The sequence below is a fragment of the Lepidochelys kempii genome, chromosome 10 (genome assembly GCF_965140265.1).
Source record: "Lepidochelys kempii isolate rLepKem1 chromosome 10, rLepKem1.hap2, whole genome shotgun sequence".
Lineage (NCBI taxonomy): Eukaryota > Metazoa > Chordata > Testudines > Cheloniidae > Lepidochelys > Lepidochelys kempii.
Window position 1 is genome coordinate 58,480,421 of NC_133265.1, and position 26,828 is coordinate 58,507,248.

The window sequence follows — 26,828 nt, forward strand, 5'->3', positions numbered from 1 at the left end:
CCCCACTTCAAAGGAATTAGATGCTTAAAAAATGAATTTAAGTGTATTTGCTATGGCTTAACTTTCATTTGAACCAAAAATGTTCCATTTACACCAAATCAAAAGCATGAGTCAAAATATAGAACACTGAGAAATGTTTGATTAAAATATTACATTTACTATTAGCATATACAAATTAGGTAAGTAATCTCATGAATTTCTATAGAAATAGGCATGCAGATTTTAAATGTATGCAGCAAATGGAGACGTAATATGTATAGCTATGGAATGTAATAAATCTGTCAGCTTCATTCATATGCCATACAAAAACTACTAAATGAAAATTATTATAGATTGCAAACTAAAGCATTCAGAAAGTTAACAGCTGCCTGTGCAACCTTAATTTTGCCCCTTTGTGCCTATGCATTATTATACAGTTTAATTACATCATTGCATGCTGTCTCTTTTCCACATTTCAAGTCTCACTGCTTACAAAACCTTGTCCCATTCACCTCCCAATATGTTAGAGGCCTATGAGAAAATAGCGTGTGATTATGTAATTAGACTGTCATAAAGCAAAAATGGAAGGGGGCAGAATAAAAGTTGCACAATAAATCTGGCATTTCTTAATTTTGGAATGCTTATCTTTTCAACTGTAGCAAGGTTTTTAATGTAGTTTTTATAGAATTTTCTTAAAAAGAAAAGTTCATGTGCAACTGTAGCACACAATTTTGAGTGGTTTTTGCTCTGCCACTCTGAAATGCTGGGAATTGGGATTCCTGTGTTCTATTCCTTGATCTGGGAGTGGAGAATTGCCTTTGATTTGATCAGAGGACTGAAAGAGAACTTGTAGGTGGTGGTGGTTTGTCAGTTATGCTTTTTGCTTGCACGGTGCTCACTGTTGCCTGTCTCTTGTATAAGACGACATAACCAAGCACGTAGATTTGGCACATTCTTTGAGAGGCAGTGTGATTAACTAGATAAGATTTTGGTTTGCTATATTAGAGACCTAGATTCTGTTTTGTCAGAAGCAAACCTGTGCAGTGTCTCAGATCCTCAGTTGCCTTTGATGGACAGAAAACTTACTTCCCTCCAAATTTAAGGATACGAAAGCTTGCTTAATAGAGGTTGTGAAGTACACAGAATTAATATTATTCAAGGAAAGATAAGACTAGAACTCAGTCTTCCATTCCCAGTCCAGTGCACCTTCCTTTAGTCTGAAAAGTATTTTAAGAAGAATAGGGAGGTGGCAGGAAGCAGCCTGTGTTTCAGCTGGAAGGCTTGCTCTGTTCTTATCATAGGCACGTAAGGCAGGAGATTCGCTTGGGGCCTGGGAGCACATGCAGTGCAGTTGGATTGTAGAGAAAATTAAGGGACAAGTAGGGATCAAACTGTCGTGCCCATATGCAAATTCTCTATATATTGTAACTTGGCTAAATGTCTGCTTTCATGGGAGACAGTGAATGACATGTTTCCAACCTCAGACATCCTCCCTGCCGAATAACAAATTCCTAATTTGAATCCTTGAGGTGTGACAGCTGTTTTTAAAACGTCAGAATTTAACATAGGCAAAAGTACCTGTTTCACTAACTGATTTCTTGAAAGTGGCAGACATACAAAAGCTTCCATTGTGTGGCAGAGAGAAAGTATGGAAAATTCCAATCTGAACAACCAGTTTGTCTAAATTAAGTAACTGTAAACAAGGTTATAATAGGTGTTAGACAACTTTAGCAGTAGCAAAGACTATAGTTATCCACCTGTTGGGAACCCCCTGGGTATTAATAGCTGTGTAGGCAGTGAGGCACTGCCTGTGGGCATCTACCCAGCTTTAATACCATACACAGCTCTCTACAGCCCAAGCAGTGCCTTCCCAGTCTACACGGCTATTTTTAGCAGGGTGATGTCCCACCACTGAAGCCTTCCCCTGTCAGAGGAAGAGTGTCCTACAGCGGGGAGCTGTGCAGAAAGGCTCTATCAGCTCACCGCTGCTGGAGCTTTCTCCCCGCTGTGGGGGAAGGCTTTGATAGTGAGATTCTTGGGGAAAGGTTCCAGCTCGCTGCTGCTTCCCCTCTCCAGAGCCTTTCACTGACATGTAGCTACATAGCAGTGTGGATACCACTTGCTTTTCATTTTGGTTTGTAATGAAAACTGGTACGCAGTGTAGACATAGCCGAAGAATTATTAATACACTTAATGAACTCAACAGGTCAAAGGTACCATAAAAAGATCTTCTCCATTTTCACTTTTTTCTCCTTCAGCCTCTAATAAACTGAAATGTTTACAGTATGTCCTGAAAGTAATAAATCCTCGCCAGTGTTGGAGGAATGAATTCCAGAGTCAAGGACTTCTCCCTGAAAGCCCTTTCCTTCCATGGATTATATTTTTGTGTATTCTCCCTAGAATATATTTACTTCCATTGCAACAGCATTTAAGAATCAATTTCTGCAGTCTTCTGTTATGTTTTGTCATTTTTTCATTAGTAGTACCTGAATTGTACTTTATGGCTAGATTTCATTGCTTTCTGCGTGCAAAGCAAAGGCCAGCTAAGAGCTCTGAAAAATATGCAGATTCTTACCTAGTTGCTGAATTGCCCCAAGCTGCAGTACAGCAACTTATTACTTTGTCCTTTTTCTTTTGGCTTTTTCTTCCGGACTGCGAATTGATTTACTCACTGCCTTGGAATATGTCTGCCAAATCCATGGGAGGTGCTGGCTTTTATAGATAGCTGGCACCGGAAGATTTGTGACTTCTATAATTTTTACTATAATAAAGTAGCAATAGAATTAATCATTAAGTGAAACAACAATGCTAGAGCTCAGAAAAGCTATTTTCAAGTTGGGGAAGTTTAGGGTCTATGTTCACCCAGATTAGATGCAATAAATGCTTAACAGTGATTAAATGGATTATTAAATAAATTCATTAATGCCACTAATTTATTTTATGTAACTTGTTAGTATATTTCATTGTATGAGAAACCTTACAGAATTCAGCCAAATAAATTTAACAATGTACTGTCTTTTTTTTAAATCTTGTTTTGTAATGTGTTTTAGGCTCACTGGTGGGCAGTATTGCTTATGGGAATTGCTCTGATCATGTTAATGGCTGGATTCATTAAAATATGCAGTGTTCATACTCCGAGCAGTAATCCAAAGTTGCCTCCTCCTAAACCACTCCCAGGTAAGTACATCCAAGTTGATTAAGACTACAGAGAGGTAAGAAGGTAGAGCCTTTATTCTCAACTATATGCCTTGCCTTTTTAAACGGTTGAGAAACCGTAATGCTAGTTCTATAGCTCGTAGTCTGGCACTGCGAAACTAAAAGGTTACACATATTGCTTTTTTCATGCCATAATAACCCCATAGAACTATTTCTCAAATCTGGTCTACTGTGTAGACAGAGAGAAAATTACATCTCACATTCTCCTAGTCAAAATATGGACTATAAACATATGGAATATGTGGAAAGTATAGTGGTGGTAGTTGCAATTACTAACATAGACTTCCTTTTACTCTCTCTCCCTACACCACCGTTCTGTCAGAAAATCATTGTATGTAGCAGTTTATTTACAATATATTACATGTTCATACCACATAGCTAGTTGTCTGTTAAAACTTTTCTTATTGAAATTTTAAATATTGTGCTTTTCACAAAGCATGAAAATATCCTTTCATATTTAATTTGTCTAATCAGAATTGTACTTCACTTTATTGGCAGTCATTCTTTTAAAAATGCATTCTTTGATTTATTTTTTTCCCTAAAAACTCATGTTTTTTCTCTGTTTACAACAGGCACTTTAAAGAGGAGGAGACCACCACAAACCACTCAACCACCACCACGTCAGAGGCCCCGGGAGAGTTATCAGATGGGACACATGAGACGTTAACTACAGATTTTGCCTTGGTTCTTCCTAGTGCCTACAATGGGAAAACTTCACTCCAAAGAAAACCTATTAAGTCACTGTCCCCAGTCTTACTCTCAAACAAAAAATAGAAGGAAAAAAGGCAAGATGTTATGTCCTCAAACAAGTGGAGGAGTTTAATTTTTAATTATTGGACCTTCCAGAGAGAGAAGTGATTTTTCTTACAGAAATTTTTAACCTAATGGCACAAACGTCTTAGATTATCATGGTTTTTTTTTCCCTTTTCTGCTCTTCATTGCTGCATTTTCTTCACTTGCAGGCAAACATGGTTCTTGTAAGACTTTTATTCACAAATTGAAAATATATATGTATATATTTTTCAACTGCCAATTAAGGGTAGGAAGCTAGGCCACCTCAACATTGGAGACGTAACCTGCCAGTGTATATAAATTGTTATATGCAGACTTGTATTTCTAATGTACACCCGTACTTCTGTGTGCAATTGTAAACAAAAGAATTGCAATATGGATGTTTCTTTGTATTATAAAACTTTTCCGCTATTAATGAAGAAATTATTGTTTAATTGACTTACTCAGGATAACAGAGGATGGAGGTGTATAATGGTCAAGGATTCTGTAATGCTTTACACAGCAGTTTTGAATCAATTTAAACTTTTTATTTGGATCAGAGTTGGTTCAAGTACTCATTTCATCTTTTATCAAACAGCTGCTAAAACATAGCACACAAGTTTGAATGCTCTTTTGGGAGTACATGCAACAGGTGTTGTGCAAACTTCGCATATGCCAGAATGTTTCAAAATTACATTTTATATAAATGTCCGATTTCTTGTAGTTCAGCATAAGTATTTTTAATTTTTGTCTGATTATTCTGTTAAATAATGAAGATTTGGATGAAATATTTCCATGCTTTAGTAGAGAAATATGCCTGTTATACAACTTCTTTTAAGGACTGCAACCGGTTTATTTGGGTTCAGATATTCGTAGTGTGGTAATTACGTTCATGATTCTGAAGAAATGGGAAGGATGAAAAGCTGTAGTTTCTATTTTTTAATTTATCAAATATTTAGATAACTTTCCAGCATGATACTGTTAATGAATAACCACTAAAATACAGTAATATTCCAGCTACTGTAGCTGACTTAAAATTATAGTTAGGCCAACTGATTTTCCCTTAAATATTTTATAACAGTAGTGAAGTTCAAACAGCACAATGTCCCATTCCAAAGTTTTTAGTACGAATGTAAATAATTGGCATTTTTTTAAAACAGAAAACAAAAGCATTTAATGTCTTAACATGCTTACTGCTATGCAGAAACGAAAGGGGCATTACAAAAGTTTACGCTTGTGACATATTTATTGCTTGTTTTCCAAAAGCTGCAAGCTAATTAGAGGCAAATGGCTATAATTTTCCTGGCTTTGCTTAGGAGAAAATTTATTAAGGGTTGGACAGGCTTTCTTTTTTGGTTTTGTTTTTTTTAAGAGTATAAAGTTTACACAATCATTCTCATAATGTGACGCAAGCCAGCAAGGCCAAAAATATTACAGAATATAATGGGATCTCTTCCTTGTAAACTTGTACAGTATGTGGTGACTTTTTTCAAAATACAGCTTTTTGTACATGGTTTAGAGACAAATTTTGTACATGAAACCCCATAGACTATAAATAATTCCAAACAGTCTTAATAAGTTAGAAATGTATGTAGTTGCTTTTAAATCATTTTAAATACATTTGTTTTCAGACTGTGCAAAGACTGGAAGTGGGTTTGCATTTCTAAAATGGTGACTTTTTTTCAGCAAGAGTTCTTAGTAACTTCTTGAGTGTGATAACCTTTGGGACATGTAAATTTTTTGCTCGTAGTGTTATCCTGTGGTGGGGTTTCAGCAGATACATGCTGCCCTATTTTCTTTTGAGTCTAAGTTAAATGTTTTCTGAAAAGAGATGTGCACTGAACTCTCCACTGCAAGTCAAAATGTGGTAAAACAAAAGATCAAGACAGACGAGATCTAATACTACTGTCAATTTAATGTCCACTGTGTTTTATACAGTATCTTTTTTTTGTTCACTTTGGAAATTTTTACTAAAATTGCAAAAAATAAAGTATTGTGCAAAGATATGTATGATTTTTTTGAAACTTGAAATGCATTAATAAATAGACTTGATGAAATTATCTTGAAGGTTTGCTTGCTTTTTAAACTCAAAGCAAAAGGAGTATACAAATGCTGCTTCCTCCTACTTTTTCTGTCTTTCACCACAGATATAATTAGAACAAGAATAACTGCATTATGAATACACCAGAAAGTGTTATCCACATCTCCCAATTTGAGCTTCACGCAGTAAATAAAGTAAAATTTGTCCGTGGAAACACTCTTTTTAAGATAAAGCTCTAAAATTATCTTTCTTTTGTTTCTTCTGATCAAAGTATTTTAAACTCCTTCTCTGCTGTTATGTTTAAAAATTAAGCGAAAAACTCTGAAGATGTATAAGGTAGATCTTTAGTTGGCTTGATCTTGTGAAATAAATTCACTTTCTGACATTTTATCTATGACAATTAATATAAAATTCACTGAAGATAGCTAATGAATAAGTTTTCAAAACACGCTATGCAAATCTGATTGTTGTCTGTATTAAAACTATCAACATAGGTAGCTTTTAATTTTTAGTGGACAGATCTTTATAAATTGGTTGATTTTTTTTTAACTGGTTGGGCTAAGATTTATATTAAAAGGCCTGCTAGCCGCATCTTTCGTTCAAAGGTTGTACGGTCTAAGGAATATATGCTTGAAGCTTTTTTTTCCCCTAACTGAGAAATTGATCTAAGGAATTCCTGGGCATGCTTTGATGTACCGTTTTCATGATTTTGACATCAATGCTTGCTCTTAGAATTAAAGTGTATAGTTGGGTGCAAAGAGAATTATTAGATTATCAGTGGGAGCTCTGCACCTCTGGAAGCCAGGTAACCTTTTCAGGTACCTAAATAGGGATAAAGATGCCTGTGAACTGAAATTAGGAAAAGTGACTTATAAGCACTTGAAAACATGGTTCCTGTTTTCTTTTAAATTATTCCTTGTAGTAAGTGTGTGTAAATGGCTTTATTTTTGGTAACTAATCTGATTTCCCCAGGATATAGCTGCTAATTGAATTCAGTTGTCTTTATACTTCTAAAACATTTTTATTCATTAAACAGCTTTTTTCCTTTAGGGAGAATGTGCAGCCAGAATGGTGTGAATGTCCGAAAGAAGGTCTTCATGTGATTCCCTTTAACATGACATTTTATCTAGTTAATCAAAGCAGCAAAGACTCTATAAATCAGTGGCTCTATCACTTTTTCATTACTGTTCCCACCTCACATAAAGAAAGCAGAGGGGAGAGTTACTAATTTTGAAGAAAGGTGAATAGAACTAGGAAACATTAGTTCATGTAAGGTGATTAAAAGCACTTAGCTTTTGTATAACTAAGGTATAATGACTTTGATATGGTTTGGTTTCAAGCTCTGTTTGTGTTTGAAGAGAGAAAGAGAGCAGTAATCTCAGTGAACAAAAAGTGAGGCACCACTAACAGGTATTCAGGAATGACCATTGCAACTTTAAATGGAATTTAGAGAGTCAAGTTATAAATATATCTGAACTCTCTGTAACTGGTTTACAAACACTAGGCACCTTTTATGTTAGAACTTCTCGGATTTTATTAGAATTGATAACACTTGTAGTGCAAGCAGTGTTGGTTGTACGAGATTAGCTTGTCTTTCAAATCTTTTGGGACAAGGTATTTAGAGACTTGGATTTGTAAGAAATGAGAATCTGGATGAAAGGAGAGTAACTGCTGCTGCATATTTCCGGATAACATGCTTTGTTAAAACTCCTATATATATTCAGTTGATTTTGCTTTTAATTTTCTTAGCTGACAATTTTAGAAAATCTTCAAAGATGCATTATCTACTGGTATCCAGTTTTGCGATAATGGTTTCTTTACAGGAGGATTTCTTTCAAATCAAGCAGTCATAAGGAGGTTTCCTTGATGCTGAGGCTTCAGCAGCCTCCGTACAGATCTTGATATTATCCAAATGTTTCGTACTTGGTTTTCCTAAAGTTAGGCCCTAAATTTACATTTAGGCATTCAAAGAAGTGGCCTGATTTTTAAAGGTATTTTGCACCCACAGGTCTCTGAAAATAGGCCACTTATTTAGGTGTCTAAATGAGGATTTAGGCTGTCTAAATTTACAAAAACAAGTTTGAAAATGTTGGCCCACGTACATAGATATCTTGGACACTAAACCTAAAATCAGCTGTTCTCTGTTATGGTGGCTTTTGTGGCAGATTTGTTAAGTTTTCATATGGATGCCTTTCATCATATGAAGTAGCAAAAGGGTGCCTGTGACTTCAGCCTTATAGCGGAATTGTATTTGGGTTCTAGCCTTGGGCCCTTGCTATAAAAGCAAGATCAGTTGTTCAGTATCCTCTGAACACAAACATTCTTCCAGCCTTCAAGGAAGCTAGAAGGAATACTGGATGTCTTTAATTATCATAACTTTCTAGTTTGATAGAACTGTTATGAATTTTGAAGATAATCTAGTGAGATTTACAGTTGGAATTGATCAAAAAAGCCATTCTTTATCCTGTCCTGGACTTGAAAAAAATCCAGTCAAGGTGAGCTTAATAAACTTGGCAATACAATATGATGGCCACCGACCACTTGCTTCTTCAACTCTTCTTTAGAATATATTCAGTTTTACTCTTTTTTTTTTTAAGAAAAGGGGGATTGACAGTTGTGGGCCCTTTAGCACCTCAGAGAAATGTAGTTTTGTAAAGATGTACGCTTCTAGATGGAGACACTAGCATCTGGTGTCTGCTAAGTGAATGCAAGACCTCTCTACATCTGCATACGGCGTACACATCCAAATTTGTCCTTCATTGTAAATTCCTGGGATTTTTCTATTGAAACAGCTCTATGGACTATTTACGTTGTCTACACACCACAGACTGTTCACAAGTTAGTATAGTGGTTTATGATACTGGAAGGAAGGGAATTAACGTTTTCCTGTCAATGGTCATGTCATAGTCAAAGCAAAGCAAGAGGTGGATTTAACTTACATAGATGTCAGAAGTTGAGGTACACAGTTTTCTTAATTTTATTTAAAGCCACACTGTTTCCACCAGAGAGCTAATTCACCTAGGAAACCAGATAGCCGCAAGTATCAGAAGAACCTTTTTATTCTAAGATGGAATACACAATTGTCTGTCTGGAGATTCAGCTGCTCTTAAGCCTGTTTGGATGATGTATAGTATGTGCAACAAGCCAAATTTCATGTGTAAACTCTCCCCTGGTTTTCCCTTGGTTACATGGGACCACATTTGAAAGGTCCAGAGAGTCATGCTTCCTAGAGGTATGAAGGCCTCTCAGAGGTGGTGAATAACCACATATCATCTCACTTTTTGAAGGAGAGCATGCTGGAGGGGGAAGTCTCAATACAAGGTACTTGAGGTAAAATTTTCAAAAGTGCTTAAATCCCATTTTCAAAAGTGACTGAGGGCTTGTGTACCCCATGGGATTATGTGCACTACAGGGGTGTGAATTCTAAAGCGCACTTCCATGCACTGGCTGGTCTGTGTAAACCCTGCTGGTTCTCACTCAAAGTTCCATAGCACTATGTTAAAGTATACTAAGGAACTTTGAGTGAGAACCAGCAGGGTCTACATGGACCAGTTAGTGCACGACCTGTTAGCATGCTTTAGAAATCACACCCCATGCTGTGCATTGTAGACGAGCCTTTAGGCACTTAGAAGCCTAAATATCATGGAAAGTCAGTGATTCAGTTCCTGACTTAGAAACATTCAACCAAAAAGTGGGTGTCTGCTGTTCAAGAGTGATGGACATTCAGGCCTTATTAGTTGACTCAGTCTCCCAAGACTCACCCACATGGATCTTTCATACACTTTCCCACCAGCTTTTTTCTCATACAGGATGTTTCAAAAGATCCAATAAGTACTGCCCTACCAAATTCAAGGGCTATTTTGGTCAAGTTCACAGTCAGAGGATTTTAAAAATTGTAAATTTCATTATTTCAGATATTTAAATCTGAAATGTCATGGTATTGTAACTGTAGGGGTCCTGACCGAAAAGGGGTTGTGGGGTGATCGCAAGGTTTATAAGGGGGTTCATGGTATCGCCACCCTTACTTCTGCGCTGCTGCTGGCAATGGCGCTGCCTTTAGAGCTGGGCGGCTGGAGAGTGGCGGCTGCTGGCCGGGAGCCCAGCTCTGAAGGCAGAGCCGCCATCAGCTGCAGCACAGCAGTCAGGATGGCCTGGTATGGCATTGCCCCCCTTAGTTCTGCGCTGCTGCTGGCAGGACACTGCTTTTGGGGCTGGGCGTCTGGTCAGCAGCTGCCACTCTCTGGGCACCCAGCTCTGAAAGCAGCACAGAAGTAAGGGTGGCAATACCGCAATCCCACTACAATAACCTTGCAAACCCTGCACCCCCCTTTTGGGACAGGACCCCCAATTTGAGAAATGCTGGTCTTCCCTATGGTATCTGTATAGTAAAGGGTGAAAGTACACAAAAGACCAGATTTCACGGGGGAGACCAGATTTTACAGCTGTGAATTTGGTAGGGTCCTACCAATAAAAGTGAAAGCTTGAGTTAATATCTGAGTAGTACCCAGTTGGCCCTGGTGGCTTTGGTGCTTGACAACAGAATTGGCAATTGATCCTTCATTACACCTATGTCTGGGCAGACCCCCTTGCCTTAAGATTCTTTTTATCATGCCATACCAAGCATGATTTATTTAATATGGCTTTTGAGTGTAGTCTTCAGAGATTTTGACTGAACATAGCCTGCCAGGGCCTGGAGGAAATTCAGGCACAGCCATAAGAATAATGAACAAGTATCAAGCATAGGCTGAATTTTGGACTGTCAGATCTCTGCAGCAATCAGATACTAGCACTGAGAAAAAACTTAGTGCCAGGAGCTGAACAAAATCTAACCTTTCTTCTTTTAGTGAGACCTATTAAAGCACAAAACTTACTGTGTCCATTGAAGATCCAAAGATTTTCTTCCTGGGGTTAGAATCTGTCCCTGTCAGCATAGACCACAAAGCCCTTTTAGCCAGTTGGGGCAGACTTTTTCCTTCTCATCAGGGTCTTATTCCCAGTAGTTGTTGCTTTTGCCACATCAGCTTCTGAACTGGGTGTATTTTCAAGGAAGAAAACTGGTGTATTGTTCACCAGTTAAGTGTGCTTCAACTTATATCCCAGCTACTGATCACCCTTTTGGTTTCTGAATTTAAGATCATGGCTTATTTTAAATGAATGGTAGCTATTTAAAAAAGCCTGTGAGTGCTAATAAGATAGAATCATAGAAATGTAGGGCTGGAAGGGACCTCGAAGTCATCTAGTCTAGTCCCCTGCTAATGAATTGTCAGCAAATGTTTCCACCTCAACATTTAGTCCTGGCCTACATGACAGAGCTAAGTTCCCACAAGGCCACTTATGTTGACCTAACTCTGTAAGCATCTATACCGGTGGTTCTCAAACTTTTGTATTGGTGACCCCTTTCACACAGCAAGCCTCTGAATGCGACTCCCCCCTCCCTTTTAAATTTAAAACACTTTTTAAAATATATTTAATACTATTATAAATGGAGGTGAAGTGGGGTGTGAGGGTGGAGGCTGACAGCTCATGACCCCCAGTTTGAGAACCCCGATCTACACTAATATGTCACTCCCTCCAATGTAACTCACCCACTTTGCTAACTTAATAATTCCACCTCCTCAAGAGGCGTAGTTCTTAGGTTGACACAATGTCAGTGTAGATGCTGTGTTGCTTATGTTGACTTTAGTGGTCTCCCGGAGATGTCCCACAATACCCTACCATGACCACTCTGGTCACTGCTTTGAACTCCGCTGCCCGGCAGCCAGGTACACAGATACAAGCCCCTCCCCTTTTAAAGCCCTGCAAATTGTTGAATTTCCATTTCCTGCTTGGTCGGCATGGAGAGTTCACCTAGCAGCTGACCAGGCTGGCTCCGTGCTGCAGACGTGTGGAGTACACAGGAGGTGGTGGATCTCCTGGATGTGTGGGGAGAAGAAGCTGTGCGGGCACAGCTCCAATTCAGACGTAGGAACATCGATATCTCTGAGCAGATTGCTCGGGGCATGGGGAGAGGAGGGCTACAAAAGGGATCTGCAGCAGTGCGGTGCGGGAGCCAAGGACCCGTGGCAGGTGTACCAGAAGGCAAAGGAGGCTGACAATTGCAGACATGCCGCTTTTACAAACTGCTGCATGCCGTTGTCAGCACAGACCCTACCACTACCACCATGAGCCACGTGGATACCTTAGGGGAGTGGGAGTCACAGGCTCCTGAAGTAAACAGAGAGGATGAGAAAGAGGAGGACTATGGGGGACAGTGATGGGGGGAGGGGCAGATCCAGTGGTGCGGTGAGTCAGGACCTGTTTTGATGCCAGGGCAGTCTAGTCTGTCCCTACAGTCCAGCATAGGTGAGCCTGATGCAGGGGAAGGAATCTCTGGTAAGTATGCAGTTTGCTTTGATATGGCAGGGGCACATCTGGTCACTTACTCTTTTTCAATTGTACTAGAAGAGGTAGTGAAATAACCAATGGAGGTAAAGTCGCTATTTGCGTCTCAATCCCCTGTATGGTTAGGCAGAGGGGAGCCTCGCAGAAGAGTTGGTTTACGTGCACTGGTCTGTCCCTTGAGTCCTCCATAGAGATCTCAAGGAAACTTTCCTGGGTGTAGCCTGCAATCCTCAGCTGAAGATTTCTGGGGAGGGCTGACTTATTTCTTCTGCCATGGTAGGACATTTTCCCATGTCACTCAGCAATTCTTAAGCAGGCACCATTGCAGCACACTAGCGAGCAGCATATAGACCTGGTCTGCCTCTGGACATGTGCAGGAGCGGTTCCCGTTCAGCCTCCATTCAGGAGTGAGATGTCAGCTACAATCACCACCACTTGTGGAAAACAGTGCCAGTATTCAGTTCAATTACCCTATCCATGTATACTCATGCCCACGAGCTACCCTGCTTTATTGTCCCAACTCACCCCCCTTCTCCCCCACACCCCGCGACTGCTGCCATGCTGTGTGAATCCCAAGGAGAAGTGAGAATGTAGGGTTTGTAACTTGTGTGGCTCAAGGGAGCAAGTTCAGTGTAGACCAAGTTTCCATTGATCTTGTGAAAACACTCTCAATAGTACCACTGTGCATGGTATCTTTTGCAAGTGGAAATGTGGCCTTGAGAGGGTGTCTCCATCCACACTAGCAGAGCAGCTCAGCCAGATCAGGAGGAGAAGGAAGAGGACACAGTGACATGTTGCAAGAGATCTTGCAAGCCTCTGGTGCTTCGGATACCAAGCACAGGGCTTGGAGGATCACCCTCATGGACAGGGGTGGAGAGGAGAGGAGAAGAGCAGAGAGAAAGGAGAGAGATGTGCAGCAAGAGCTACTAACACTTCTCAAGCAGACATGCTGGAGACTCTTGTTGGCCTTCAGGTTCAACAGCCCCATGCACCTCCCTCTGCAGCTTATAGAGAACTGCATCCTGGGACCTCCCTAAATCCTCCCCCCTCCACATTCCATATGGTGGCTGGGGCCGCTGCACTACCCTACCATTCCATATGGGGGAGAGGACAGATATTCACAGGTGACATACGTTCCCCTGTGAGAGAGACTGTTGGTGTATGTGTTTGTGAAATGAAAATGATTGTTCTTTCCCCTGTATTTATAAAGCATTTCAACATCCCCAATGGTAATTCTCTGGTCTGGAAAAAAAAATCCCTGCTTACAGCTTTCTGAATAGTCCTGTGTTCTTAAAGATGCGTGAGTCATGCACCTTCCCTGACCATCCTGCATTGATGGCGGTAAAGCATCCCCAGTAATCCACCAGCTCTTGCAATGCCATAGAAGAGTAGCCCTTTCTGTTGATGTACTCTGTGGCAAGGTGGTCTGGTGCCAAAATAGGGATATGCATAGCATTTAGCGCCCCGCTGCAGTTCGGGAACCCCATTGCTGCAAAACCATCCAGAGTCTCAGTCCTTCGTAGCAGGATGCAGTTGATGGCCCTGCACACTTGCATCACAGTGGATTTCCCAATTCCAAATTGCTACCCATCTGTGGGGAATCAATGTGATGTTGCAAGCTTCCACACAGCGATTGCCACTCACTTCTCCACGGTCAGAGCAGGTCTCAGTTTGGTGTTGCTGCACCATCTGCAGCCTCTCCATGAATGCCAACAACAACCTTGAATTGTTTCTATGTCCTACAGCACATTAGCCTCCAAGGAATCATCATGTTCCTCTATGGCTCCTCTGGCAGCTCTTCAAATACTGCATGATCAGGTGCATTGTGCTCGCAACACTCATCACAATAGTGGAGAGCTGGGCGGGCTCCATGCTTCACCCAGTGATGGCAGAGGCGCATGTTTGTGGGGCTTTTGAAAAGAGGTGCGAAACATCATGGGATGCAGTTTTCTCTATTCCAAAATTTTATCGCATCATGAGACATTGAAAGCATGGTCCCCATCACCCATGCACAACTCCTTTGCCCCCATGAAGCATTGCAATCCCTTCCCAAAATACCCTGCACTAGGTGGTGGCAAGTTGCACAGTGGGATAGCTACCCCTGGTGCACTGCTCTCTGCCTTGATGCAAGCACTGGTAGTGAGGTCATACACTGCTGACCCAAAGAGTATAGTGTGGACATGCAAAAGTGATTTAATTACTGAGGCAGCTGAATATCAACGTAATTTAGGTAGTCTTAATTTTGTAGTGTACACCTGCCCTTAGTAATTGCTCACTAATTTAAAGATTGATAGATCTGCCTAAATTGTTGATTTCCCACATCTTTCAATATCCTGACTCGTAATTTCTGTACATATTTTATTAACATTTATCTGTTTTTGGTGTGACGATATGGCTTGTTTCAGGCCTCATGACCACCAGCAACCATAAACATTTTTCACTATTTGAGAAAAACATTTCAGATTCCTTAAAGACTTTAATAAAATTAAACATCACAGTAGTAAAAACAAACTTGTAATGATAAATTTTGATTTCTGGCATAACAAAATGACCAATGTAGTGTCAAAACACTATTTTTCTGATTACCACATGCAATCATAAACTGAAAATAAAAATTTTCTAAGGAAACTTAGGGCTATTTCTTTTTTCCATATTTTCTATTGATACAGGAAATAATGGAAATACATAATCTTGAAGTTTCATAATTCTCTGAATGTAATGAAAATGGCTGAAGTTTTACAATTTTTCATTTGTAAATCATGTTAGTCTACTGTGAAAATTTTACATAACTTTAGAGTTTACACTAGCATGATGAAAAGGATTTACGTGCAGAAGTTCACTGAACATGACTGCAAATAGGGACTATCAGCTGGAATGTACACTAAGCATTTCTTCAAAGCAAATTAGTTTAAAATATTTCTGTCACTACATTGAACAGCAAAGCATTTTCCAATAGAATAAACTTAAATGAAACATGTTCTTAAAGGTACAATTATTTGGCTCATAACGCTGTAAGTTTTATTGGGTATCAGACAAGGATGAGCCTGTCACCTTCATAACTCCTTAGCTCATGAATGTTAGCAAGCTATTCAGTTAAAAGCTCATAAAAGTTTTCTATAGTTGTGAGAATTTTCTCTCTTCAGTAAGAATATTTTTGCAGTAAGTGATTTACACACCAAGTTCATTAGTAAGTAATTCAACTATGCTTTAGCTGATAATATTCAGGTTTGCCCCATGGAGCCTATGAATTATTTCACCCCAGTGAACTACTTGTTTTGTCGCTAATAAAATTGTTTTCTACCTTGGAGTACGCAAATTGTTGTTATTCCAAGTTGTCTAGTTGGAAAGCAAATTGCTTTTTAAAGAATCAGCAACATGAAATCTGCCTTTGTGTTCAACGGCAGTTTTTAGCAAGAGTCTTTTGAAGTAACCATGTTTGCATTTCCCCAGAACAGGTTTTATCTTTCCGCATTTCAAAACAATTTAGATATAAACACATGATATTGACTAAGAAATTGCAAGCTGATCTGTTTGGGAATAGCTTTAAGGACAAACAAAATGCATATTTCAGTATATTGGTGTATCCCAAAAATAAAATTAATTTTTTATTTTTGTCTTGTTCCCTCTGGAACTGTTGGTGTACATTGTTTTTTGTTAAACTTGGTATATTTAAAATGTTTGAACTATTGTTGTAGGTGTGGGATTTTACTAATGCTTGACAGGCAGCTCTGTTCATGTTCTTGCTAATCTGAATTTTCTCTTTAGTCTCCGAGAGCTGTTTGCACATCTCACAAAAGTTTTCTCTTGGGCTGGATGCAGGTGCACGTTGTCAACACTTTGAGAACAAAATGTCATTCTAAATAGAAAACACAAAGTATAAGTTACCTTTTTTGGACATTTCTTTGTGTAAATGTTCTGTTCCCCATAGTATTCTTGACTTCAACTTCTTTTTCTGCTTTTTTAATAAGATACCTAATTGTTTTCATTTGCTTTTAATTATGAATGTACATCTGGCAGCAAAGTATTTAGAACAGGGTAGGGGGGAGTAGGTGAGGCATAGGTGATTCCTGTGTATTTAGTTTACTGCTTCTGTATGGTCTTTCTGTTTGTCCATACTTTATGCTAGTTCTCGTGAGTATTGTCTTCATGAAGAAATTTTTGCTCATGGCCACTAGGGGCATGAATCAGGTTATGTAGATCTGTTCTGATAGATAATATGGTGCTTAAAACAGCAGCAGCTGCCTGGCCCCTACACTAGTGTTCTCCCACTCTTGCTACCATGTGTGATGCTGAAACATTAATAGCAGTAGATGGACATTTTAGTGAAAATATCTTTGTATAAATGCAGCCATAATAACATTTTGAGGCTATGAGGATGAGGTCTCAAAGGAAGCTGAAAGCTTAGCCCATCCTTGAACAGCCCTCCTCTGCTCTTTAAGAAGCATTATTGAAAAAGCATTCATTGACACGTGTCCCACTCTTTACACAAAGGGAAAATCTAGCACATGAAACCATTACAAACAAATGTTTCAAATGATTAAAATGGGTAAAATGTGGATATGAAAATATAGTTAACTGTTTGTTCAAGTGCCTGGGAAAGTGGAAGACTAATCAAAACATATGGTTTGTTTCTTCTAGTATTTTATAATCTAAAATTCCCAATATGCTAATGATTAAATTCATGCAGTTTGGTCTCTCCAAGGGAGTTTTGGTAAATGATTTAAATACACCTCTACATTTCTTTCAAAGAGAGATTTGCCCTTGAGTATTCCTTATGCTTCCTTTTAGAAATACCTAGTAAGCTTTCACTCACCCCAAAGCACAATTTCAGCAACGGTGTTATTTAAGTTCCCATGAAGTTCTAGATTGCATAGAAAGAGAATAGCACCTCGTCAGCCCCTATTACAACATCCTCAGCACCAAAATCCAGTTCCACTTACCCAACAACCTTTAGCATTGTTTTCTGTATCTAAAACACCTACAAAGTTTTGTGGTGCCAACCCCCAGCCTTTTCTACTCCAGTGGGAATCCCTAAGCAGCACACAAGTATTGTAATTCTTTTGAACTATTTTGAGAGTCCTCTTGCAGCACATTATTGGCACACACAACAGTGTCAGGGAAGAACCTTCCTCTTTAGGAATTTCAAACAGAGCAGCCACATATTCCTTTCACATTTTGTATACACTTTCTTAAACTATCAAAACTCCGGTTGGACCATGTCTCTCTGTCATGCCCAATGCGTCTTACTCTCCAATTTGATCCTGCAGCAAACTGAGCTAAGTTAATACGGGTCCATTATCATTTTCATACCAACATGAGATGTTAAAAACTCAGGATTAATACTCTATGGCAGGATCAAGTCAGAGATGCTGTTCTGTGAGGAGGAAAATATTTATAAAACAAATGTTTTGAGTAAGAGCAAAAGGAGCACAAAGATAGTGGTCAAGTAAATGTATAATTTTTTTCTTCAGGTTTGAAGCACTATGTAAATTTCTGTAAGTCACTCTTTCAAATCAGCACCAGGGAACTATGGCTCTGCAGATGGTAGGGGTACCCTCAATGATCTGCAATAGATATTATTGGTGGCTGTGAGGTCTTTCCTGAGCTCTTTGGAGCAAGACCAATATAATTGTCCCTTCAGGGTTGAAGCCTTCTGCAAAGTAGGACAATTTGTTCTCATTTAACCTTAATTAAAAGGGCTAGTTCTCAGGAGGTTAAAGCAGTGGCAGCCATTACAAACATTTCTGGCTAAAATTTTCCTTTTTTTTTTTTTTTTAATAGACAAACCATTTCACAAATATAAGCACTGATGTTACTGGTACTGTAATGGTTTGTCTACGGGGGATGCTGTAATAGCTCTTGAAAACCATGAAACCTCACCTTGCATGTAGAAGTTTTTATTCAAGAAAATCTAAGTCCTAGCAAACAGAATGCAATGATTTTACAGTTCGCCTGACAAAATTCATCACTTCATCTACAGCACCAGACAAATGGCAGCATAGAGTGCAGGAGTGACTGCCAAACACTGGCAGTGATCAGTGTTATGTATGGTGCTTTTCCTCTCCAGTATCTGTGTCTGTGGATACTTAACCCACCATGGAAATTCCACTATCTCTGTAGTGGAAGGAATTCACTAACACACAAGCCAACCATGCAGGGGCCTCCACATAAGTTTTAATACAGCACACACAGCTCATCTGTCAGAGACTGGACCAGGGCAAAAGAAACTAATGTGAGAAAATCTACCAAGTTTATCAGAAAACAGACTTCTTGTGTTAAATTAATGTAATCAATAATCAGCCAGGAGACTGCGTAGTTCTGAAATCTGCTTCCTCCTCTGTTGCCCTTCTGAGCATGATGTAAGGCACCCTGCCTTTTCCCTGGGGGGAGTTATTGTTGGGGCAGGTGATGGGGGGAAAGGGGAGGAGTTGTCTTTATAAAGCTCCCATTCGTTAACAATGTGTGCCTTTTCAAAGATATTGTGTGGTCCCTAGGGACTCTGACAGGTACAGTCTATGTAAAAAAAGAAAAAGAAAAGCAAGCTGCCTTTGGTCGTCAATTGTATTAGGGAAAATCTTCACTGCAGAGTTAACTTAGGCTCTTACTTTCGTGTTGTCTCTAATCCTCTCTCACATAAAACCCTCTCACCAGAGTTTGTGGTGCTTAAAACCAGGGCTAGTTGTCCAAGCTGGGGGCATATGCTAGGACTCAAGCACCATTTTCACTTGACCCCCTACTTTGTAATGAGCCTGCAGATGAAACCACTCAAGTGCTGATAGGTCTCAAAGGCCTTTCCACAATTCCTCCATGTGCCTGGAAGGCCAGACAAGTTCTCCCAATTTCCCCAGTTCTTTGGGAAACAATCAGAGAGCAGCTCAGATTCCTGCTGCATAAAGCACCATGGGACATGCCCCCAGAAGTCCTGCTGACTCCCACGGGTGTGTGCTGCACCAGCGAGGACTGAATCACTTTGCAGAGTGGCTGCTCATGCCTTGGCTAGGCTAACACAGGTGACTGCCCCAGTTAACTCTGCAGTGAAGACATACCCAAAGTGCTCAAAGCTTGTTGCTAGGTGGGTTGCGACTTCCAAAGAGGTCAGCTGGTAAAGAGGCTGCTGTCAGAGAACAGGAGTCCACATGTAGCAATCAATTATCTAAAAAGTTCAGTTTTAGGCCTACAAATATCCTGTGATTTTTTTCAAGCCTGGGCATATCTAAAGGTGCATGTTAATCCTTGAATTCAGCTCTATTTTGAATCACAACTGGATTTATGATGCAGCCGTGTCACCCTCCTCATACTCGACATACACAAAATATGAGCAGACCAAAGCCTGCTTCTTCTATACGTAGCCAGTGAAAACCAAGCCCACTCCCCGCACCTTCTATTGCTACAAAGCAGTTTGTAAGTTCTTTTATGTCTCCCTATCCCACCCACTGATGTATTTAAACTCATCTGGGAGACAGAAAAGTGTGATGGACAGGCACAGTGGGTGGTGTTTAGTGAATTGGAGTAAAGTGAGGTTTATTTTCTTTGCATATCTCAAAAGTTGTAGTCTTAGTTATTCTACATCTGATAATTCAAGATCTGTGCCCACACTGCTCCTTAATTATTCCAAAAAGTGATTTCTATAACACCTACTTTTGCTGTGTTTCTCCTGCTTTGACTCTTATTGTCTTTACAATAAGTCCTGGTCGACGGTTGCCCTTTGTCCAGGGGATGATAGTTTGAACTGTGTCCCAGATATTTTCCCAAACTGCAGTTCCTTCCCATTTGAATTTGATCATCATTAGCTCACCAATGTCGATGTCCAGAGTGATGAGAAAGGAATAGGTTTTATTTCCTGTAATGCCTTCAACGCTGTAAAAGCAAAACCACCAAAAGTGATCTGGACACTGAAATGTGCTTTGTGTAAATGATAGTTTCTGGATTATAGGTCTATCTGTGGTTTCCATCTGAAGAGGTAGAGCAGATGACACTAATATCTAAACAACACTTGAAGAAAATGTGTTTTTCTTTCTGCATGTTTTAACTGTAAACAATCTTGCAAGATTCTACAGCAGTGCTGCATATACTATTAAAATAAAGTTGTACTCTTCCCATTTACAAACTGGTCAGTACGTTAGCCACTGAGCTACTGATGACATTATTTGTTCTTTGTATTGCAGTAGTTCCTAGGAGTCCCAATCACGGACCAGGACCCCAGTGTGCTAGGCACTGTACAAACAAACAAAAAGAGAGTCCCTGCCTCAAAGACCTTACTTGAGGGACTTAATTCTTGTTATTATTGTCCATATATATAGGGATCAAAGTGGGTGGGGGCAGTTCCCCTCCATTGCTAAAATCAGAAGGTGTTTCCCTTCTCCTTGGTCTGGGGGAATCACAGCTCCTCCAGGGCTTCTGCTCCTCCAGGGATGGTGAAGTGTGAGAATTTGACAAACCGGGGAGATAGTAATGGGAGAAGCCTGGCCTATTTGTGGAGCAGCAGCAACTCCTGACAGGAGAAGAAAATATTTCCCAAAAAGGAGTCCCTCTGTGCCTCTTCTTCACTACACGAAGGTCTTTCCCACCAGGAGCCTCCAACTCCCTCTCACTCTGGGTGGAAAAACAGTAAATACAGAACACCCAGATTTTGCAGAAAATCCCTCATTAGAAATGTCCCTAAACTTGTCTAAACTGTGGGGAATTACACCAGATGTTTCAGTGTTTCTCCAGGAAGGACCTCCCAAGTTCCCATTTGCTTTTACATCAATCCAGATTCTCTGTAATGGTCAAGTCTAAAAGACATATAGCAATGGAAGTGGGGTGTGTCCTTCACTTCACAAACGCTCTGTCAGCTGTGGTTAGCTGGCTATGGGCCTGGTTGGAGAGGAATCTTTTGGGATATATTCTTCTCTTCTCCTTCCTGCATGCTGTCACCATAAGAAGATACTACACAGTATCTCTGTATGTTGCCTAGGCTCATGACAACAGCCACCGTTACCGGTGAACCTCCCATTCTAGTTAAATTGCCTTTTAACTGCACAAAATAGACCCAGCATTCTACAACTGCTCATCCTGGGATGGACTGAACTTGACTGGATAGGATGCCGTACTCAATGTTCAAGAAAACTTCTAAGATTGACTAGTCTATTTTATAGTGACTTTTCATACCAAGACTTGCATGAACATTGTAAAAGGCTGTTGGATTTTTTTGTTTTGCATGATTTCCAGTTCGTCTCTATTGAAGACTACTAAACCAGGCAATTCAGAACAAATGATGCATATTTATTATATAAGTGAGCCTGTATTAGAAAACGTGGCCTCATTTTTCACCACCATAAAATAGGGACTTTGTGTCTAATACTCACAGCGTGATGGGGAGATTTTCAGCATCTTCTTTAGTGCCTGTCAGAGAGACGGTAAAAGTTGGTTCTACCTGTTTCTCTTGAATTTCATTGATGAAGTGTATCTTGAATTGATAATGGTAAACTGCACAGGAGAAGAAATTGCAAGGTGAGTCACAGTCATGCAGGCAGCATACTCATGTGATAGCAGAAGTTTGCAGTTCAGAGCAGACACTTGAAAATCGTTTCCCTTTTATTTATTTTATCAAATGCATTGGTCACCATTACAAAAGTCAGCAGCTGTCAATCATTGCCAAACAGCGTTAGCTGACACGTTTTTGGGTCCCCACTGCTCTCTTTAGTGGTGTGATGTAGGGGAAATGGGTGGGGGGAGTTTTCTGTGGGAAATCTTTCAGATTTCATAAGATTTAATTCTGAGAATTTCTGATGTGTGTCACAGAGAGTAAGCAGGCAGTTCCTGGTCTGACTTCCCTGGATTCTGTACAGCTGTATAGATAGAAATCCTTCTGTGGACTGGAAAGGGCAGTGGTGTAGTCACATGGATTGAGAACGCTCTTCTGGATGTCAGCCTTGCTCACTGGGATCTGCTGGAACATCTCCCAGCAGAACAGATGACTGTTCTTGATGGCATAATGATACATTGTGCTTAACACGTATCTGTTCACAATATGACTTTGTTCAAAATATGACTTTGTTCAACACATTGAAAGAAGAAATATGTCATTACTGCTTTGAGGTTTGATGGGTTCTAGAAGAAGAGGGTTTGGGAAAGTCTTTGAACTGAAAAAGTGATGCAGTTGTAGAAAAGAGTGGCTGAGATATCATCAGTGTAAATGTCATATGTTGTTTTCACATGTAGCAAATTGCAGAAAATCATTGTCTGACTGTGTGTGCAAATTGTGCCATACAGCTTTGAATGCCCAACTTTGTCTATCCTCTGCCCGGTCAGCCTGTCAGAAGTAATGGTAACAGAAGTAGTTTCATTTGGAAAAGCCATTATCCGCTGATGAAAGCATTCATATAGTACTGTCTATCAGAGGATTTCTGAGCAAGATGACTCTCCATCTACCCCCAGTACATCAACTGGCTTTAAATTAAGAAACATAACAGTGATGAGTTGTTGATATGCCCTATAACACTGAGCCCTATGGGCAAACACACCTTCCTTCAGCAGGCCCACCCTTCCAGGCTGGGGCTTGGAAGGGGATAGTATAGGCTTATGCCAGTATTATGCCAGTATTATGCTCAAATAAATTGGTTAGTCTCTAAGGTGCCACAAGTCCTCCTTTTCTTTTTGCGAATACAGACTAACACGGCTGTATTATAGTATTATGCCAGTCTTACTGATCCTGTGTGCTTTGGGGGAATTTTCCTTGGCACTTTGCCCTTTCTATGTGGCCCCTATATGCTGCTTGGAGCAGCACCTAGAGCAGGGGTGGGCAAACTTGTTGGCCCGAGGGCCACATCTGGGTATGGAAATTTTATGGCGGGCCATAAATGCTCACTAAATTGGGGGTTGGGGTGCAGGAGGGAGTGAGGGTTTTGGCTGGGGGTGTGGATTCTGGCGTGGGGCTGGGGATGAGAGGTTGGGGGCGCAGAAGGATGCTCTGGGCTGGGACCGAGGGGTTTGGAGGGTGGGAGGGGGGATCAGGGCTGGGGCAGGGGTGTAGGCTCTAGGTGTCACTTACCTCAAGCAGCTCCCGGAAGCAGTGGCATGTCCTATCTCCGGCTCCTACACAGAGGTGTGGCCAGGTGGCTCTCCGCGCTGTCTCATCTGCAGGTGCTGCCCCTGCAACTCTCATTGGCCACAATTGCTGGCCAATGGGAGCTGCGGGGGCAGTATGCGGAGCCCCCTGGCTACCTCTATGCATAGTGTGGAGCGGGGAGCCCCGGCATGCACAGAGCGGGGCAAGCCCCTGACTCCACTCCCTGGCTGGAGCTCGAATGCCAAATTAAAATGTCTGAAGGGCTGGATGCAGCCCCCAGGCCATCGTTTGTCCTCCCCTGACCTAGAGGTTGGAGAGGTGGATAGAATGGGTCCCTTGGTTGGTTTGGCTAAGTATCCAAACCCATCCATCCACTAAACACCATATCTATCATTTAAAAATAGATTTTAACCTACTGTGGTACATGAGACCACACTGATCAGACTGCACCTCTTACAAATGCTGTGCTTATAACCATGTAAAATTAAAGCTGGGCCTGCACAGATCTTGGAGACTTGAGAAGGAGATTCATGTTATGAATATATATTTCTAATATATTTCTGCAAAAGCTAAAGGCAAAAACCCTTTCACTGTCCCCACAGGATGAAGGTTGTTTTTTTCTAGCCATCTGCTGGATAAGACCTGTAACAGATGTCCTGACTAATTTGGGGCATTCACGCCTCCAGGGCACATTTAGCAAGAGTTAGATGTTTATCCTGCTCTCCTGGTCAAATTACAGATCAGGTAATTCCATGCTATTATCCAATCCTGCCTGGTAGTTATTATGGAAAGGTAGGTTTCAGAGTAGCAGCCGTGTTAGTCTGTATTCGCAAAAAGAAAAGGAGGACTTGTGGCACCTTAGAGACTAACCAATTTATTTGAGCATAAGCTTTCGTGAGACACAAGCACTCCTTTTCTTTTTATGGAAAAGTATTCACTCCCCCTCCTTAAAACTGATGTGTAGCGTCACTTGCACAGAATGGCTGCAGTTCAGTGGCAAGTGAGTGACCCCGCTACGTACATACATGCGGTCTGTACAACACACTGACCTTTCAGGATGAAAGGCGCTATTATAAACGTGTTATCTTCTTACAACTGCTATCTTTTTAATGAAATCAGGTCAGCTTTCAGGCCTGGATACACTATCATTAACTTGAAGAATAGAATGTCCAGTTTCATAAAGAAACTAAGATTATGAGGAAGTATAACACTGAGCTTCTTAATTATTTGCTGTCTGAGTTTTTCACATGATCTTTAGAGCATTCTTGGGAAAGTGTTTCAGGATCACTTGATACAGATTCTTACACAATTGTTGGACTGTTTTGCAGCTACTATGAAAGAAAGCTCTTGTTAAGGCATTGACCTTTTGGTATCCCAAGAGTCTGTGAGAATGGCTTTTTCTTTTTTTTCACATCAGGAATAGTTCCAGGAATTGAACTGCAGTATGTCTTTAAAAGTGAAATTAAAGTCATTGGGAACAACAGAGTTAAGGCTTATGGTAAGAAAAGAGTTCCAGATGCCAGTAAGAAAACAATACCAATGATCTTTTCTTTTGCCAAGATACATTTGTCAGTAGATTCCTTACCGTAAAAGCAGTGTTTAATCATGGATCCTGAAGGTGATCTTACTATGCTGACCCAAAATAAATTTTTGCTTTGAAGAACTAATGAAGAGTGACTGCTTAGGGGCTCCTAAAATGTCAAAATATATTTTGAGCAGTGTGATAGGGCATCCGCCCCACACTGGCCTGTAAGGGGTTAATAGAGCCCTAGAGTGGCTGTGGCAAAAAGCAGCCAATAGGAGAGGGGCTGTGAGGAGCGGCCAATCAAGGCCCAGCAGGCCCATATAAAAAGAGCCTCAGTGAAGAGCAGGGCTATAGCTGCCTGGAGCTTGAGGAGGGAGCACTGTGTCTGGAGTAGGCTGCAATCCTGTAGCATCTCGGACAAAGCAATGCAGGCAGGAACCTGGGGAGAAGAGAGAGCGCTCCGGATGGGCTGCTGAGACTGAGGAAGTGGCCTAGGGAAATGTAGTAGCAATAGTAGAGGCAAAGGACTGCAGTAAGTGACTGCAATTCAGAGGGTCCCTGGGCTGGGACCCAGAGTAGAGAGCAGGCCTGGGTCCCTCCCACTTGCCACTGGGGACGTAGCAGGACAATTGACTGCAGTCACCACTGGGGAAGTGGTTGGACTAGGAACTAAACTCCCACAGAAGAGGGGAACATGGATAGTCACATGGCTAGGGGACTGAACCATGAATAGGATGCAGTGGCTCCTGATGCTGTGAGAGGGTTGCAGGTGGACTGCGGAGAAGGAGTGATGGGGTGCAGACCACAGATGGGGTGTTGGCCTTGAGCTAATCTCCAGAACAACCAGGAGGAGGCACCTGTCCGGTGGTGAGTGATGTGTTCCATGACAGTTAGCTTACCACATAATTAAAAATAAAATAAAATAGGAAATTCAGAAAATGTCAACTTTTTTCTGTTTTCATATGGATTAAATCCAGTCCAGTCTGAGTAGCTGAGACAGAGCTGTGCTTGTAGCCTCCCCATTTGGAGTAAATGCTATTCATTTTAAACTAGGATTAGAGGAAGGGTTTCCAAAAATCTTTCAAAAGAAGCCAAATGTGTGTGAAAGCATTACATTGAATTATACATTGAGCACTGGGGACATCATACTGCAAAATATAAGCAGCAAAACTCAGTAGTTCTGTACATAAGCAGAGCTTGTTCTAGGGATGTGCAAACTATGTGGGCATCCCCTTTCCCTCTGGCAACCTCTCAGCATCCAAAGTGGTGACAATAAATAGCTTATTTCTGAAAAGAGGGAGAAGGACTGAACACAGTGTCTCCTTCAGACAATTCTCATATTCTCTTTAACAGCATGTGAGACCATGTGGGCCAGACTGCCCATGGCACACATTGCATCTGTGGAGTCCCAGCAGAATCTCCTGTAGCACAGGCTTTCCCCTGCAATTCCCACGCTGCTGGATGCTCTGTGATGCAGGCAACAGCCCTGAGGACAGAGAGACGTTCTCTCCTCTGACCTCAGTGCTCTTCTGCCTCTTTCTTTTTAGTTCCTGTGAGCTTGGAGCCAGCAGGTGGCAGCAGCAGCAGGAGAAAGGGGAGGAGCTGTCGAGTGGGGGGAAGGGGAGGAGCCTGTTCCTGGCTCCTCCTCCTACATCCTCCCCAAGCTGCCAGCCTTTGCCTTTCCTTCCCCTCTCTTACTCTGGCTGCCCCTGACTATCCAATGCCCTGTCACCCCCACACAGCTGTGGGGGTCAGGAATGGGATGGTGTGTGTCTGCCACCTGCAGTTAAGTCATCTTAACTACTGTAAGAACTATTTGTAGGAAATGACCTGGGCTGGAGGACTCAGTCCTGATTTCGAGAGGT

General features: G+C 41.0%; 2 protein-coding genes across 7 annotated transcripts in view; one reads left to right on the plus strand and one right to left on the minus strand.

The window, feature by feature from the left end:
* ADAM10 (ADAM metallopeptidase domain 10) overlaps positions 1 to 6,431 on the plus strand; it is a 127,679-nt gene extending 121,248 nt beyond the window's left edge. The window contains exons 15-16 of one of the 3 annotated variants that reach the window (XM_073303751.1): positions 3,030 to 3,156; positions 3,768 to 6,430. In XM_073303751.1, the coding sequence (XP_073159852.1) occupies positions 3,030 to 3,156; positions 3,768 to 3,862 (222 nt within the window). In that variant the 3' untranslated portion in view covers positions 3,863 to 6,430. Of the gene's footprint in view, positions 1 to 3,029; positions 3,157 to 3,767 lie in introns of all 3 variants that reach the window. The other 2 variants (XM_073303750.1, XM_073303752.1) reach the window with 2 other exon arrangements.
* An 8,672-nt stretch (positions 6,432 to 15,103) lies between these two features.
* LIPC (lipase C, hepatic type) overlaps positions 15,104 to 26,828 on the minus strand; it is a 118,099-nt gene continuing 106,374 nt past the window's right edge. For all 4 annotated transcript variants that reach the window (XM_073303756.1, XM_073303754.1, XM_073303755.1 and 1 more), the window contains 3 exons: positions 21,736 to 21,856; positions 20,027 to 20,245; positions 15,104 to 16,244 (listed from right to left, as the gene is read on the minus strand). In XM_073303756.1, the coding sequence (XP_073159857.1) occupies positions 16,121 to 16,244; positions 20,027 to 20,245; positions 21,736 to 21,856 (464 nt within the window). In that variant the 3' untranslated portion in view covers positions 15,104 to 16,120. The remainder of the gene's footprint in view (positions 16,245 to 20,026; positions 20,246 to 21,735; positions 21,857 to 26,828) is intronic.